The sequence below is a fragment of the Meriones unguiculatus genome, chromosome 10, assembly GCF_030254825.1.
Source record: "Meriones unguiculatus strain TT.TT164.6M chromosome 10, Bangor_MerUng_6.1, whole genome shotgun sequence".
NCBI classification, from domain to species: domain Eukaryota; kingdom Metazoa; phylum Chordata; class Mammalia; order Rodentia; family Muridae; genus Meriones; species Meriones unguiculatus.
This window is the reverse complement of record NC_083358.1, coordinates 107,005,448-107,022,245: the sequence shown is the minus strand read 5'-3', so window position 1 is coordinate 107,022,245 and position 16,798 is coordinate 107,005,448. Positions and strand designations below refer to the sequence as shown.

General features: G+C 45.9%; 1 protein-coding gene across 1 annotated transcript in view; it reads left to right on the top strand.

The window, feature by feature from the left end:
• The first annotated feature begins 5,533 nt into the window (after nucleotides 1–5,533).
• Znf697 (zinc finger protein 697) overlaps nucleotides 5,534–16,798 on the top strand; it is a 36,293-nt gene continuing 25,028 nt past the window's right edge. Inside the window, 1 exon segment of the mRNA XM_021632362.2 lies at nucleotides 5,534–5,734. Within this exon segment, the coding sequence (XP_021488037.2) occupies nucleotides 5,551–5,734 (184 nt within the window). The 5' untranslated portion in view covers nucleotides 5,534–5,550.

Genomic DNA, 16,798 nt, shown 5'->3' with positions numbered 1-16,798 from the left:
AAGGCTGAGACAGGAGGATTAAAGTTTAAGTCTGGGAAATACAGTGAGATCCTGCTTCAAAATAGCACATAACAAAAGGGGATAGCTTGGTAGAGTGCTTGCCTAGCATGTGCAAGACCCTGGGTTCGATCCCCCGCACCACCCTCCACATACAAGCAAAAATGTCCTACCCCAAAGAGAGAGGTTTCTGGCCAATTTCCAATTTTACCTCCAGCCTCCCTTTCCTGAAGGATTCTTACTACATTCCTTGACTGGACAGCGATGGGAACTTTGCACAGCTCTCTTCTCCGGGTGCATGGCTTTAGCCACCACTGGCCATTGCGTTTCAGAGTAGAGGACTCATCTGTGTTCTAACCCTTAGCCTTGTCATTCTGTCTCCTAAGGAAAGGCTAGTCCTCAGCTGGCTAGCCGCCATTTTGGACTCCACCAAGGGGAAAAAAAAATCAGTCAAGCAGAAATGATTGTCTGATGGTGAGGAGGACTGAAGGGTCAGCTTTTTGATGTAAGACCTTGTCCTAGTGACAGCTCTTTTAATTAGCGTAACCTGCTTTAAGCGATATCAATTACATCTAATTATTAATAGCACCCCCCTTCACACTCAGGATCACCCCACTGGCATAACAAACTATATGGTCATCCTACTGAAAAGGGGGTCAACCCCTCCTTTCCTCAGGCACGGATGGCGAAGCAGGAGGAAGTTGATCTAGACCCAGCAATCAGTCTTCCCAGGATCAGTTTTTACTTTCCTATCTTTCCTGTGCAGGGGACGGGGGAGGGCTGCTTTCTAGCCTGGCTTGGATCAATGTTTTTGGCAGTTCATCTTAGGAGCTCTCGTGACAGGAAGAATGGGCACCTGGAAGCCAGGCTGTCACTCCTCCTTCTCTGCTTCTACAGCAGCCAGTTTCACATGGCCCCTTCTTTAGATTCTTTGAAAAACTATCATCGAGGAACTCCTCTAAAATCCATCTGTCGAGACATCTCTGACTCACCTTTCAGATGCTGACTTGACACTTTTGGTTCACTGCCTTGGCCATCGCATCACAAGGACTTCCAGTTCCTCACTTTGGCACAGACAGGTCCTTCCTATTCTCACCCATCCACACCTCAGACAATTGCTACACTACAACTTCCCATTTCCAGCTGAACAGAACTCTTAGCTGCAATGCACCGGACTTAACTCAAAATAGCTCAAGCCCCGAAGGGAAGGTTTAGGGCTTATAAAACCCAAAATTCTATGGGTATATAAGCTTTAGCCACAATCCGAAAATAGCATGAAGACTTTCCTGGATCTTTCTTTCTCCCTTTGCTCGGTTTTGCTTCTGTTTATCATTCTGTCCCTTGTTTAGCATTACAACAGGTACATCTTGGTCACACCCTCCCACTGAAATGGAAGTGGGCAACATCTCTCTCTCTCTAAACTGTAGGGACTTGGGGGTTATTTCTTTAAGGTGCTGTTATTCAGTAAAGGGGAGATGATTACTTATGAGGTTAAGAAAAATAACAGGTGTCTCCTTTATACTTGAAAGCTTCTAAAACATCTACACCCTGGCTCCTTTACTCCTGGGTGTTCTCTGCAGTGGCTGCAAAAGCAGTCTCCTTGGTCATGTGTACAACCTGTTACTGGAATATGAATGGCTTCCCTAGACAATCGTCAAGACAACCCTTTAGAGGAGATGTCCGTGATTCTGATCTCAAGCTGTTTCCAGTTTAGATGTCAGACCAGTATGACAGTTGCCTTTGGGAAGCTCCAGAGCACAGTGGTCAAGGTTCAACACTGGCTGTGTCATTGTGACTGCCACCACCAGGCTGTAAAACCGAGAATATATAACAAAGCCCCATGCATGGGTCATATTCAGATTCTCTGGCCACCAGAAGTTCCACATCGCAGAAAAGTGGGGTTTTAGCAAGTTTAATGAAGATAAACTTGATATTATGGTGGTTGGCAGTGGCTTATTCCAAATGACTGAAGGATCAAATATATCCCCAGTTGTCATCCCTTGACCAAGTGTCAGGCCCTGCATTTGAGAAGGCATGTATAGCAACCCTCTCTCTAACAACCCTCACCACCAGTAAACCTTACTTCCGGTTTACCTACGGTAACTGTAGCAAAAATATCCACATGAGCTATTTAATCTAAAAATGTCATCGGCCAATCTTTCTAAGCTCAGTCGTTCTCTATGAAAAGCAGAGATGAGACTACTTATTTATTGTGCTTCAAGATGGTGAAGTAACAAAATGATCAGGGCCTGGGAGCTCAGGCTGGCTAGCCCAGCTTCTCCAGAGGCTGAGGCAGGAGGAGCATAAATATTCAAGGCCATCCTGGGGGACTTAGTGAGAGACACAGCCTTGAATTAAGGAAAAAAAGTGTCCTGTAATGTTACTTTGTTATAGGGTACTTGCCTAGTATTCAAGAGGCTCCTTTTTCAATGCCCAGAATCAGAAAGAAAAATAAAAGGCAAAAGTAGGGTAAAATATTTGTCTAAAGACAAATAAAATACAAATCTCTGGAGGCTTCGACTGTTCTGAAGTTGCTGCATGCTTTTTAAATTCTATCCTTAGTTCAGAGAAAGCTTGTCCTCTAGCATCAGGGAGGCTTGATTCTCTCCTTTCCTTCATTCATTATTATTTTCCCTTGGGGATGTGAAGGACGGGAGGGAGTATGACCAGGGAGAAAGGAATGCCATTTCTGTCTGCTCTCAGACTCTGTGCGTCTCAGTGGGAATGTGTGCTTTATTCATGTCAATGTCAACATCACCAGTCAGGCTACATTGCAGGAATTTGTTAGTCCAACAAGTATTTGTTGAATGCTAATCCCTCATCCTTTCTCTCGCCCTCTGTCTTTACCATCTGCCTCTTTTCAAGCCCAAATCAGAACACCCCCAAGGATCTGTGCATTCTGAAGGGCAAACAAAGAAAACGCCAGGAACAACACTTAGCTTTGAGTCCATTCCCACCGATGTCACCGTCCTTCAGAAAGGAAGTTCATACCTTAACTGTGCCTCTCATTGTCTGTTTTCTCCTTCTCATTCCTATTCCCATCCCTTAGAGCGGCAGCTCTCAACCTGTGGGTCACGACCCTTTCACAGGGGTCGCCTTAGACCATCGAGAACCATAGATATTTCCATTATGATTCACAACGGTAGCAAAGTTACAGTTACAAAGCAGCAATGAAAATGATTTTATGATTGGTGTCACCACAACAGGAGGAACTGTATTAAGGGTGGCAACATTAGGAAGGTTGAGAACCGCTGCCTTAGAAGGACAAAGGGGTTTAGGGGCAGACCAGAAGCTTCTGGGAACACAAATTACTATACAGAGTTTTCTACATCGCTGGTCGTGGATGCTGTGCAGTGACTGTGTGAGCTCCACCTTGTTAACTGGGGTGTGGGCCCTTGAAAGCGGCACGTACCTTTAGTTACTCATTAAATAACCCGAAGAGGAGCTCAGAGACCCTTGTGAGTCAGAAAGCAAAGGGCCGCTCTTACGGCTAATGTCACCCCCCACCTCAAACACACTCTCCGCAGACAGGGGACCTTGTAGGTTTCACAGGACTTAGTTACAACAGCGAAGTCACTGTTGAGAGTTCATTCACGGATATGTTAAAAAGGAAACAACCTTGCCAGAATAATGAACTAAGTACACCGGAAATAAAAAAAGAGAAGGAAGAGAAGGGGCAGGTGGGATAAGGGGTGGTGGAGCATCGTCAGCAAAGGTAGGAGGTGTAGCAAAGAGTGGTTAGAGGAAGGGGAGCAAAGAGCTTCCGAGAGGGCAGGGCAGACAGTGTTCAGTCCATCCTCTTGGCCTAAGCACCACAAGGCAGCACCCTTGGCTACAAAGGTGAAGGGGCAGTACTTCACGCAAGTAGTTCAGATGGACAGTCAGCAGACCAACAAGGACTTCTGGAAAGTAAATCATCGTACCCACGTGCTCTTTATCAATTACACACCTTGAGTCAAACCAGACGGCTTATCCTGGTGAAAGGTCTCTCCAAGAATGATTGCAGCTGTTTTAGACGATCTGTTCTGAAATACAGACTGAAGTCCTCTCTCGAGGGTCCCTACTGACGCAGATTCCAAGTGTGAGAGGTCAAGTGGAAAGACAGGTCACTGTGACCTTCTGATGGCCTACGTAGGGACGTATGGCCAGGATCCTGCTAGGTAGCTCACTTTAGCTTTGAACTCCACATCCTCCTGCCCCAGTACCCTGGGTGGTGCCACTGCTCCTGGCTATGGTGAGATTAGTTTCCAAGTATTCTAGAGAATCTTAGGACTTGTCCTTTCCTAGATTAGTTCACCATACTCTTCACACCATCCTTTGGAGAGCACGGCTGTTAGACATTTAGACATTTAGGTTTTACGTGGTCCTGCCTTGACTTTCCCACAGGGTCCTGATCCCCACCAACTGCTGGGAACTCAGAGGAAACTTACAGACCCCACTGGGCTGGAAGCAGCGTCCCTCTCTGGTAGCCCACCAAAACACATGCTCCATCCAATGCTTCACCCGCCTCAGACCGCTGAATCCTAAAGATGAATGAGGAAAAGTTCAGAACGTCCCTAATTCAAGGGCATACCGACTCTCACATATCTAATTCATGAAGTTTATTTTCTATCTCTCAATTCAATTACTTTGCTTGAAAAGAAGCCTGGGAAGAGGCTAACGGCAGGCAGAGGGAAAGGGACGTCACCGGCCAGATATGGGAATGATCATCTCCATATGGTTTTGGGGAATAAAAATGCTAAGATCTTGAGCCTGTATCCCATGAAAACAGTCAAGTTTTTTTTTTTTTTTTTTTTTTTTTTTTTCTACTTTAACAGGCCACAGCAGAATCCCGACTGAGTGGAGCTTGGCCCTTTAATACAGTTCATGCTGTGGTGACCCCAACCATAAACTTATTTTTGTTGCTAATTCATAACCGTAATTTTGCCACGGTTATGGATTATAATGTAAGCATCTATTTTCTGATGGTTTTTGGCGACCCTAGGGGGTCTCGACCCACAGGTTGAGAAACACCCGGGTAGAGCCACAGCCAAGTGAAAAGTATCTACAGAGCAATTGACTAACATGCAAAGGGCTTTAAGGTAAATTAAGACACAACACAAAAAAAAAAACAAAACACAACAAACTCAGTCTGGCACACGCCTGAAGTTAAGGAAGAATTGCCGGGAGTTGTCCAGATGAGTTTCAGGCGAGGTTGGGCATCAGTGTGCCCCAAGCTCAACCTGCTCCAATGGAAGCCCATCTATTGGAAGAAGAAGAAGAAGAAAAAAGCCATAATAAAGCCACTTAAAGAGAACCCATAACAAACTTCATTTCTAAAGAAAAGGCCGCTCGCACAGCGCGCACGGGGCAGCGAGCGGCTGCGGCCACCACGCGCCTGCAGGACGCGGCTCTGCCAGCGGCGGCGGGTGGGTCGGCCATCGGCCACGCGCTGCTACAGCCGGACCGTGTCCAGGGACGCACGGAGCGCCCCTCCTCCAGTCCTGGGGTCCGAGTAGGAGCCCCCGCGGCTGCTGCGGTGGCAGGAAGTCTCCGTGAACTACAAATCGAGGCATGCTGGGAACATTCCCCGCTCCTCCCAGGAAATGTCCTTTGTCCAGCCCCACAGGAAGCCTCAGTGAGGAGGCAGCGGGCAGCGAGCCCGAGTGCCAGCCCGCGGCCGCACCGCCGCCGCTCCGGGCAGACGCGCGGGCGCCAGGCTCTGGCAGTGCGCTGGGAGCCGCCCGGCGCACCGCAGGTAGGAGCACCGTCGCGGCTGGGCTCGCCCGCTTTGGGGATGGCGAGCCGGGGATCCGAGCTGACCACCTCGGGGCTGGGGTGTGTGCCGTAGCTGAGCTGCGGAGCGAAGCTGTGCCCCGCACGCCGGACCGTGTTCTGCCACCCTGGAGGCTCAGGAACCATGGACTCGTGGGGAGCCTTTGCGTCCCTATAACCCGGCTGAGCCCTCTTTGGGCTCTGTTGCGAGGGGCGGGGAGGAGGAGGCTGAGGCTGCGCTGCGCTGCAAGAGCGAGTCGGACCGTCCCACAGACCACCGAAGGGGGCATCAGAGACCCTGGGAGACCAAGCCCAGGGAGGAGCTTGCAAAGCAAGCAGAAGGTGAAGGGCTTTGTGTGCAGCGATGCACCGGCTTAGATCGTGCGCCCTTTGCCTGCGCAGTCAGCGCCCCCAGCCCCACGGGGAGGAAAGGGGCCGAGGGTGGGGACTTTGCGAGGGAAGGCAGGTTCATTTTGGCCCCGTGAAATGTGTGTCTGTTCCCAGCTCCTCCCATCTGTCCGTCCAGCTCGGAATACGGTTTGGGGGCTGCTACCAGACTGGGCAAAAGGCACAATAAGGATCCGAGGATGGAAGGCTGGGCTAGGCGGCGGCTCGTGGCCCAAGAGGGGTCGTTGTCTGGCGTTGCTAGAATTCCTAGCCACAAATGTCCACGGTGGCCGGTCGTGGCCAGGTGGTGGACAGAGCTGGAGCCTGCAGCCAGAGGGTTTACTGAGGTTCAGGTGGCCTGAGGTGAGGCATGTGTTGGTGTGCGGGGGGGGGGGGGGGGGGTGAAGAGGAGCCGTGACACAGGGTCCCTGGCTGTACCTCACAGCCCGAGTACACAATAGCAGGCCTCTAGAACGGGACTTGATACTTCCTCTGGAACTTCCCATGATTTCCCATTATCTTCACGCCCACCCCCAACCCCAGTGAATCAGCTACCCCTCCACAGGAGTACGAGGCACAGTTTAATTTGGCAGTGCTGTAATCTTGCCTGTTGAGTCAGGCTCCGTTGGCTGTCAGCATTCCCACACAGCGGGTCTCTTCCCAAGAGACTGCTGCGGTAGATGCGACCGGGCAAGGCTAGCAACTCTGTGGGCTTTGAGAGCTGCTGGGGACAAGTGGGCGAGTTTGAACACAGCCCGAGTGTGACGCCTGTAAGGGAATTCACCTGCCTCTGTTGCCTTTCTGCCCTTCCACGTGTGTACAAGTGTGCATCCCTTTCCTTAAGGACACAGCATGCTTTCTGCTTAATGCGCTGTGCACTTGGAAACCAAAGGAATGCCTCGTGAGTAGGGAGGGGGATTACCTAAGGCTAACCGGGAAGAGGATGCTCTGGGCCCTGGGTAAGTGGCTTGAAGAGGGAGGAAGGTTTTTCACTGGCATTGCTAGATGCATGAAGCGTGTGAACGAGGTTGGAGTGAAATAACGAGTTGCCCAGGCAGCCAGGGTCGGGATGAGATGGAGAAAGAGGGTCAGCACTGGGAAAAGTCTCCAGTTACACACTGGCTTTGTGTGTAGGACGTAGGATTGGGAAAGCTGACAGCCCAAGAGACAATGAAATGACCTGAGACTGAACCAAGACCCTACAGTGAGAGTCAGGCTGCCTTCTAGGTCACTGGAGAGAAACATGATGGCAGTCAAAAACTCCTGGGATTAAGGATCGAGTGACAAGAAGTCAGAAAACTCAGAGGCTGCAGCTAAACTGAAGGGACCAGGGTGACCTCACTGGAGGCTGCATGTCTGAGAGTGATGGATTTGCATAACATTTCCTTTTCCTCTTGCCAAAAGCTCTTTGGATTTCTCCAGAATCTACTTGTCTGCCTAATTTTTTAGTGTCCTGGGAAAGGAAGGAGAAAGCATAAAAATTGGTTACAAAGAGGATACAGTTAAGACAAGCAAAGAGCTTGTATGCTTCCAAAGGGACAACACAGGAGCATGAAGAAGTCCAGATCTCAGCCCTCTGTGGGAGCCTCCAGTGCAGTTTGAGACATCGCTTCTCCTTTCTTCTTTGCCCCTTGGCACATTTCTGAGCATACCACATGTTATTTAGTGTTAATATAAAACGACAAAGGCTAATAACTTAATTTGGTATTTATAATTCTGGACATATCCAGTGCCTACCCACTTCTTCATTGTATCTACATTATCTGCTGGTCCTTGCAGCAAACAGCCTTCATTGAAGGATGCATCATGGGGCGGGAGGGGGGTGGTGCCTGGAGAGATGGCTCAGAGGTTAAGAACACTGGCTGTTCTTCCAAAGGTCCTGAGTTCAATTCCCAGCAACCACGTGGTGGCTCATAACCATCTATAGTGAGATCTGGTGTTCTCTTCTGGCCGGCAGGCACACATGCAGGTGGAATACTGTATAATTAAAAAATAAATAAATCTTAAAAAAAAAGATGCATCACACATTCTTGAGCATCTGATACTTAGATCAAACCACACGCTTGTAGCACATCCCTGCACTGCCTTTCACTCTTTTTGTTCCTATCCCTAACTCCCTCCTAGGAGCCTTTCAAGAATTCCTGCTTAGTGTTAAGCTTATCCTCATGGTACTTTTTATTCTGGTGACACCTCTTCCCTGTCTGTTAAGAGAGCTGTTCATCTTGTTCCCCCCTTTAAATTATAAAATCCTTGAGGACAATGACTTTTTCTGCCTGATGCTTTCTAACTAGCAGACCCACGAAGGATGCCTGATTTGAAGTTCACAAAGAAATGAAAGCTGTGAAAGAATACACACATTAGGATTTATTTATAGATCAGCTCTTATGTAGGCCAGGCTGGCTTCCAGCTCACTGTGTAGCCGAGGATGACTGGACAGCTCCATAGCTCCCGTCCTTCTTGCTTCCATCTACTGAATGCTGGCATTAGAGGTACACTTTAGGACACCTCGTTTTATACTGGGGGTTCTAGGATCTGCTACAAGGTTGGCAGGGACTTCTACTGAGCTACATCCTGAGCCCACACTACAGCTTATCTCTTACTTGGTTGCTATAGTAAAGCTTCCGTGACTTTTTCATAGACCTGTTAGGAATCATTGCAACAGGGCAAATGAAGGCTCTAGGTCATGGTGTACCAATATTTTTCCTTTCTGCAAGTTTAAGAAGCTCTAAAAATGTCATGGTGTCTAGTAAAAGATGTTCGTGAGGACTGTGTTATTGAGCTTCTTTGCCAGCCTAAATTTCAGACGCTAGCGACGTATGGAATGGGTTAAAGCAAGTGTGCAGTCAGTTATTTTTATAGGTCTACAGTGAAGAAGGTGATTTTCCTTCTCAGTTGTGAACGTGGTTATGAGATGACTAGACTCCAAGGACTGCCCCACTCTTTGCCACTGAGTCAGACAGGAAACATGATTCCTTCTTGAATCTTAAGCTGTCTATTATTGCCAAAATATAGCATGTAGAAGAACAGGGTAAATTAGCTCCTCAGACCTTGTTTCCTTCCAACTTAGTATGATTTCATTGACAAGTAATTTTTTTTTTCTTTTTGCTCGTTTTTCATGTGATTTAGAGCAGTCACAGTTTACTGAGTGCATTTTTTAATACATCAGTGACTACACTGGAAATTTGGGGCTGGGGAAATGCGTGCTTTAGTTGGTGCAATGCCCAGAACCCATGTTAAAAAAAAAAAAGCCAGGCATGATGGCATGTGCATGTCATTCCAGAACTGGGGAGATGAGCCAGGAGGATCCCTGAAGCCAGCCAGCCTAGCCTCCTTGTTAAGTTCCAGTTTGCCGAGAGATCTGGCCTGTAAAAAGGTGGGTAATGACAACCAAGACTGTCCCGTTCACATGTATGCATGTGTACCTGTGCACATACACAGGATAAACTAGACAGTTTACATGTGCTGCCTTATTCCATCTGATACCTGATGTTCTCTCCATTCTAAAAATGAGGAAGCCAGAGGTCAGAGAGACGTCAAGACACTTGCCTGGAGCCCCAGACAGATAGTGAACTGGAGAGGCACTGGAATATAGCTCTGTTGATCACAGCAGCTTTAAGAACTTCTGTCTGTGGGAGGGGATTGCCAGATTGCTGATCTTTCTCTTTCTAAAGCCCTCCACGTTTGCAGGTTCCCTGCTGGGAATATTGTTGGGCTTTTGAAGTCATCCTACCAACTTTCATTCTGAGAAGTGCAGTTTTTTTTTATTAAAAACTAAACAACAATAATAAACCACATTTTTTCCATACCTCTAATTTCCTATGTCTATCACTCAGAAAGACCAAATTTAGAATCTATAAGGCCTTTCAGCACAGAAATGTGCTCAGAATTCTTCTTTTTTTGTTTTTGTTTTCTTCCAGCTTATCCAAATTGTTTTCTGTTCTCTCCAGGCGATGTCTCTTATTTTCTGGGTAGGTTGGCTTGATTGTGCTAGAGCCTTGACCTCTCTTTCAGTCTCATGCGTTGCCTGAATTGCTGAGTTTCATTGATTTCTTCATGAGAACTTAATTCAGCACGTGGCAGGAACTGTGTGTCCAGGACACAGCATGGCATGTGGTGGACTTTCAGAACTCTAGTCATGATGAATTATTAGTCATGGGTAAAATGCCGAAGCAGAGGCACGAAGCATTTCATGCCAGCAGTTGGCTTCTATTGTAGGAGGACCAGGAAGAAATTGATTTTCTTAGTTACTGCTCATGTTTTTTCAATGGGATTGACTGCTAAGCCCTGGCGGGAAGATGCAGAACAGAGCTGTGGCATGCCGTTTTCTGTGTTTGTGCTGACGTGAATGATGGAGGTTAATGATTCCAGGTGTATGGGTGGGGCCACTGCTTCAGTCATGTTCTTGCTGGCATGCCCATCCTCACTAGATCTAGGAAAAGCCTTTCTGCTGCAGATCTAAGAAAATCATAGGGGTTCCCTGAGTGCTAGTAAGGAGGGAAATAGAACAGAGAAAGGCTGGAGCGAAGAAGCATCTCTATTAATATCCCTGAGAGAATGGGAAGAGTAGCATTGAGGATGGCTTTGGGCTTTACTTCAGCAAGTGTGGATAGTGGGTCAGCCTCTCCTCCTTGGGTGGAAAGGGCTGTCTTGAGATTGGACCTGTCTTCTGGCAGGAAGTTCATGGGATAGCTGTCTATCTACACAGCAAGTCATGTTCGGTGCAGTCACAGGCTAGGAGTGGCCTTTCTTCTGAGAACTTCGTTAGGATCCTACTGTAAATCACAAGCAACCCTTCTTTCTGGGTTTTATTTCTGCCACACACTGTCATGTGGTTAGCACGCTTTGCTTGATGCTTGATGAAGGGCATTCCTGAAAAGTCTCTCCAGTTGTTGATTGTTTTGTTATACTTGGGAACCTTGGTAAAGAATCACAGTTTTTCCCTGAGCTTTTGGTAATCTCTCAGCTGATACTAATACAGATTTCTGACAATGGTAGGTAGCTTTGAAAACTGGATGTAAACATAGACATGATATCTGGCAACACAACACCTGGAAGAGTGGTAGATTATGGAACATTTAATAGATGGCTACTGACTGAATATTTATTAAACATGTATTATATTTTAAAATATTTCATTTTTATTTTTATTCTTGTCTAGTGTGATGGTACTATCAGGTTTTTACAAGGAAATGCGAGAAAGAACAAATGCTTTAAAAGTGTCTGAACTAGAAAATAACCATATATGGAACTATACATAATTTTTTTTTAAAAAAAAGACATTTTTAGATCAGTTTTTAGGTTCATGGGAGAGTTGAGAAGAAGGTACAGAGTCTCCATGTGCCTCCTGCCCCCGCCCCTTCACTGCCTCCCCCACTGTCCACATCCGGTACCAGTATGGTACATTTGTTACACTTGAGAAGCCATAAGGGAAGCTGGGAAGTGTAGTCCTTTGTTGGAGGGAGTAGTTCTGAGTCCACTGAAGGAACCCTCTGGTCACATAGCAGTGGGGGAAGAGTCTTAATCGGCTGCAGTGGGTCATGCCGTCATCGGCCTGCATTCCTGCAGAGTCTTGGAAAATAATCATTAGAGAACTATAAGCAGTTGATTTGTTACAGAGTAAAACAGATTTTTCTGGGAAGCTTGCGGGATGCGGAGATGGGAAGGAGTGAGTGGGCCAGTAGAGAAAGTGCACGTAGAGTTGATTCAGCCTCACGGTGACTGATCCCCTTGTCTGGCCCGTTGCATCCAAATAAGGGACTGAAGTAGCAGGGAGCACCAGAGTATCAAAGGAAGGGAACAGGGGGAAGCAGAGGAGTAATGGAAGGCATTGGCCTGAGGTGAAAGGGATGAATGTCCTTCTTAGCCATAGTTTCTCCACAACATCTAAAATGTCTTTTTTGCAGATGTATCAGGAACAGATGGAGGTGTAGGATGAGAGCTGTTGGGAGACCTTTGTGGGACATTTTTTTGGGGTATAGGGTGTAGCTCCATAAGTAAAACATTTAAAAGTCAGGGAGGGTAAAAACGTAAGTATGAGGGTAATAGGAGGAAACAGAGTGATCCAGGGGAGGAGCCAGGGTAGTAGGGAGCTGGAAGCCCATACATAAGAGGGGGCACGTGGTTGAATTTTTCCTGGTCTCTGTCTCTAGGCTCCATCTCAAACCAGTTAGAATGTGCAGTTGTGGAAGCAGCATTGTTTGTGGAGATGGCACAAATCTCATCTCAGGAGTCAGATCTGGTCCTTTCTCATTGTGGAGTGCTGCAGCAGTCAAGGAATCCAGTTGGTCCTCAAGGATGTTAAGCTGAATTGGTGAGACACTGAGGCAGATCGAAGCAAAAGAGGCTGCAGCTGTTTTAGTTCTGAGTCCCCAAAATAATGTCAGAGTGACAAGAAGAAGAGGGATGAGTTGTATGGCTCATGGCTCATTATCTTCCTTTTAAAGGTCACCCAGCCTGCTCTTAGGGGGTTCAGGGTGTCTATTTCTCAGTAACTGCTTCAAGGCTGACAGAGGGCGATGAGAGGAACCCCACTTAGAGCATCTCAGAAGAGGGTCCATCCAAGGGACGATGATAAAATTTAACAATTGGCAAAGATCAGAACCTAAGTCATAAGGCAATAACTGTCCAACTTTGTGGGGAACATTAAGAGACAAAGTTACACAAGGAAAGCTTTTGTGTCAAGATTAACAGAAGTTAAGTACAGTTGTACAACTGGCTGGAGCATGTACCAGAGTTCTATAGAAGGAAAAGGTAACTGTTATGTCAGACCCCTGCATAAGGAATGGGCAAATAGAAGCTGTGTAAAAGAAGTTAGCTAAAGTCAGCATCCAAAGATGACTGAACAGAAAGTGTCTAAGAGAAATTCCTTGCTTTTACACATGATGAACTTTGTATATTTGTCTTAAATATTAACAATACCAGTCATCACTCAGTGAACAAAAACAGTATCTTAAGTAAAAAAATAAAATAAATTTTTTTTGTTAGAAACAATTTGATAAGGTAAGTATTTTAAAAACTGGGACTACCGCCTTAAATAACCACATTTAGTATTTGAGAACACAATACATATTTTTGTTAACATCCAATTGTTATACCTGTATTCCAAGAGACAATTTAATTGTAAGTTGTATTTCCCCCAAAGAAATGATTTCCAATTTAAACATACTCCCAGAGACAGTGACTGCCTTGTTTTCTCCTCAACAGGCACTTCTTTAGAACATTCCAGAACGTCCTAAGTTACTACCCAAGTAAATGACTGCCCTGCCAGTAAGTGATTCACTTTATAAAGTTTTCTGAAACTAACCCTATTACCAGAACTGTTAAAAATCTCCACCTTCTCATTCCATACAGATGAAACATGAAAGTAGCCAGTCATGTCAGTTCTGTAGTAAATAATTTACACCATAGACTGAATTAACAAAGAGGGCTAAAGCCTTCTGTCCTTCTGCCGATGGACAGATCTCTAAATCACCACCTACTGACAGCAGTGAAATTAAATGAGCTTTAACAGACATTGGCTCTTTGGAATTTCTTAGAAAACCTCCTCAAGCTTCCTTGTCAAAGCTGTGTCCTTGTTGACTTCAAGCTGCAGACACTGGCCCTGGAGCTGTCTATCTGAGTAGAGACTAGATTATAACCTCAAAGTACCACAGGTGAACCCAGCTGGGGGAGAATCTCCTTTGTCTATGTCAGCGGTTCTCTGTCCCTGGTTTATGATCCCACAGGGTCATATATCAGATATCCTATGTAACAGATATTTACATTACAATTCATAACAGTAGCAAAAATTATAGCTATGAAGTAGCAACAAAAGTAATTTTATGGTTGGGGTCACTACAACATAAGGGCTCACAGCATTAGCTTGAGAACCACTGATGTAAGTCCTTTCCTTCTGAAGGATCTAAAGGCTTGGAATATCACTTAATAGAATCCCTTGTTGATTCTGCAGCTATAAAACCAGCTGTCAAAGGCATGCCTTGGAAGTTCTGAATAACTTTCCCAAGTTGTGAGTTGGATGACAGAGCACCTGGCATCTGGACCTGGAAAAAGGGTGGGTTAGGGAATTAGCTTTTGCTAGGGGGAAGAACTGAATTCTGGGGTATAGGGGCATGGCCAGTTGATCCAGTATGCTGGTCCCATGTTCACAGCATCCTCGTGTATCAATTCAGGAGACATCGAGGGCAGAGTGATTGTTACATGCCTCTCGGTTGTTTGAGACATTTTGGACGTGGGTGCAGACTCTGAGATCCTGATCCTTTTACAGTGTACTGCACCGTGTTACATCATTAAGAGGCAGCTGTGGAGAGATGGAAGGTGGAAAGAAAGGGAGGCTTGGTCTTACTTTAGGTGAGTGGGCATCTTTGTCACCCACACGTGCAGATGGCCTAAATGCTCACAGAGGAAGATGGGATTCAACGCCTTATGGGGTGGTTTCTGTCGTTCACGGGGGAAGCTGGAAAATGCAGTTTTTTTTCAGCAGGAAACTACCCAGTTTCCTATCTACCTCTGCACTGTTGTAATTATGGAAGCATTCCAGTTCCTGGATTTGTTCTGTGGTGCTGGGTACTAAACCCAGGTCCTTGTATTTGTGGAGCAAGTATTCTACTGACTGAGCTATCTCCTCCAACCTATTGTTGAGTAGTAAGACTGATCACTCTGTAGATTTTGAGAATTTTGTAATTTTGTTTTCTTAAAAAAACACACACACACAGAAATGTTATGGGAATATGTTTTCATTTTAATCCCAGGTGTAGGGGTTTGGGGCTGCTTTGCTGTAGCTGACTATGATTTGCCTCATACTCTGGCAGGGGTGTGGTCTTGCCTCCTGCGGTTAGTTTTTGGTCCTGTGTGATGTTTGGAATTCTGGGGACTTTTCAGGATATATTAATGCTAGAGCCCATAGGTGTGTGGCTGGTTGGTGGTTGGATGCTGTTAGTTGCTGTTTGTCAGGTGAGCCAGGGGCAAAGAAATGAGAAGAGGAAATCAAATACCCTGACGTTAAGGATCAAATTTGCCCCAAGGAACTCAACACCCCTAAAACACAGCCAGAAGTAGTGTAATGATAACAACGCCCCCTTTCCTCTCTAATCTTTTCTCTCTCCTATCTAGTATTAGGAGGTTAAAAGGGAAGAAGTAAAGGGTTGGAGAAGGTTGGAAGAGAGAAAGGGACCTACAAAATAGCAAACACTGGTTACAAGTAGCACCCAACATGGAGCATCAGATATTTTGGGACTTTCACGGACCCGCCAAAGGTATAAATAAGACATGGAGACTTCTAATTTAAAGCTTAGGCATTTTGCTGGGGCAGTCTTACAGCTTCTGTGTAACCCAGTTCTTCTATCACTGCGACCTACCATGTGGCTACCTCTTTGCCTCCTTACTCCCATCTGTGTCTGTTCCCTTCCACGTCCTCTTCCATTCTCCTGCTTCAGCTTGCATCTCCCTGCTGCACTCTCCCTGCCAACAAGTTCCAGTCGTGTACTTCCTTCCCCAGCTATTGGCCATCAACTCTTGATTACAACCAATCAGCAACAAGACAACACCTGATATGTGTCTTAGCTTGCCCTTAGCTATAGAGGGCTGTTTGACCTTCATGTTTTTTAGCAGGTGTGGAAGAACAAGCATTTGGAAATACAATGCTGGTGATGGGCCACAGAAGTGACAATACCAAGATTCTGCTGGCACTTAGGTCTCTGCTGGTATAGTAGTCAACAATTGAAAACGCAGAGACACACCTTCTCAATGAGAAGGAAGGTCACCCCAACATGTACTTGTTTCTATATTTATATCGGAACATTCCTCATCTCTTTCTTCTCTGTGTGTGTGTGTGTGCCAGATACAGAACCTTCTTTATCTTAGAAACAGGAGACAAAACTATGAGCTAGACTTGAAGAAATACCTACTAGTACTTATTTTTAATTTCTTAATGGGGGTCTGGAGGGATGATTCAGCAGTTAAGAGCACTTTGTGCTGAAGAGCACTTTGTGTCCTGTCCGCTCATAATCACCTGTAACTCCAGTTCCAGGGGATCCAGTACCCTTTTCTGGCTTCAGAGGGCATCAGGTAAGCACATGGTACACATATGTACATGCAGGTAAAATCCTCAGACACAAACATAAAAAAGAACAATGTCAATAGACTGTAAACAGCCTTTGGTTACCATAGCAACCTTTTTGTTTCTATTTCTTTACTCCCCAAGAGGCACTTGGGTTTATTGATTGAGTCAATTGTTGGTTATTTCTGGTCACCACTTCCTATGTGGCCTTGAAATCTTTCCACACTTCTTTAAGTATGTGTGGTCGCTGGACCGATCACCGCTAACATCAACATCAGTGAGAGTTGGAACCTCTGTTCCAACTCAGGCACCACCTCTGGCATCAGGGCTTAACTCTAGTGCCTTAGAGAAGGGATATTCCTGGTTGACAGTTGGATGTAGGAACGTGAGAAATTAGGAAATATATACCTTTCTAATTGTAGCAAGGAAAGCAAAACCGAACTGTCAGAGAGAATCACTTCCCATCACATAGACACACTTAACATTAAGCACAGATAGGATGGAAGAACTATCTATGCTGGGCCATTTGATATAAGCAAGAGATGATAATACTTGACCAAGTGGTGTGGAATTCCTTTTTGCTATAATTCTGTCAGTCTTTGAAGT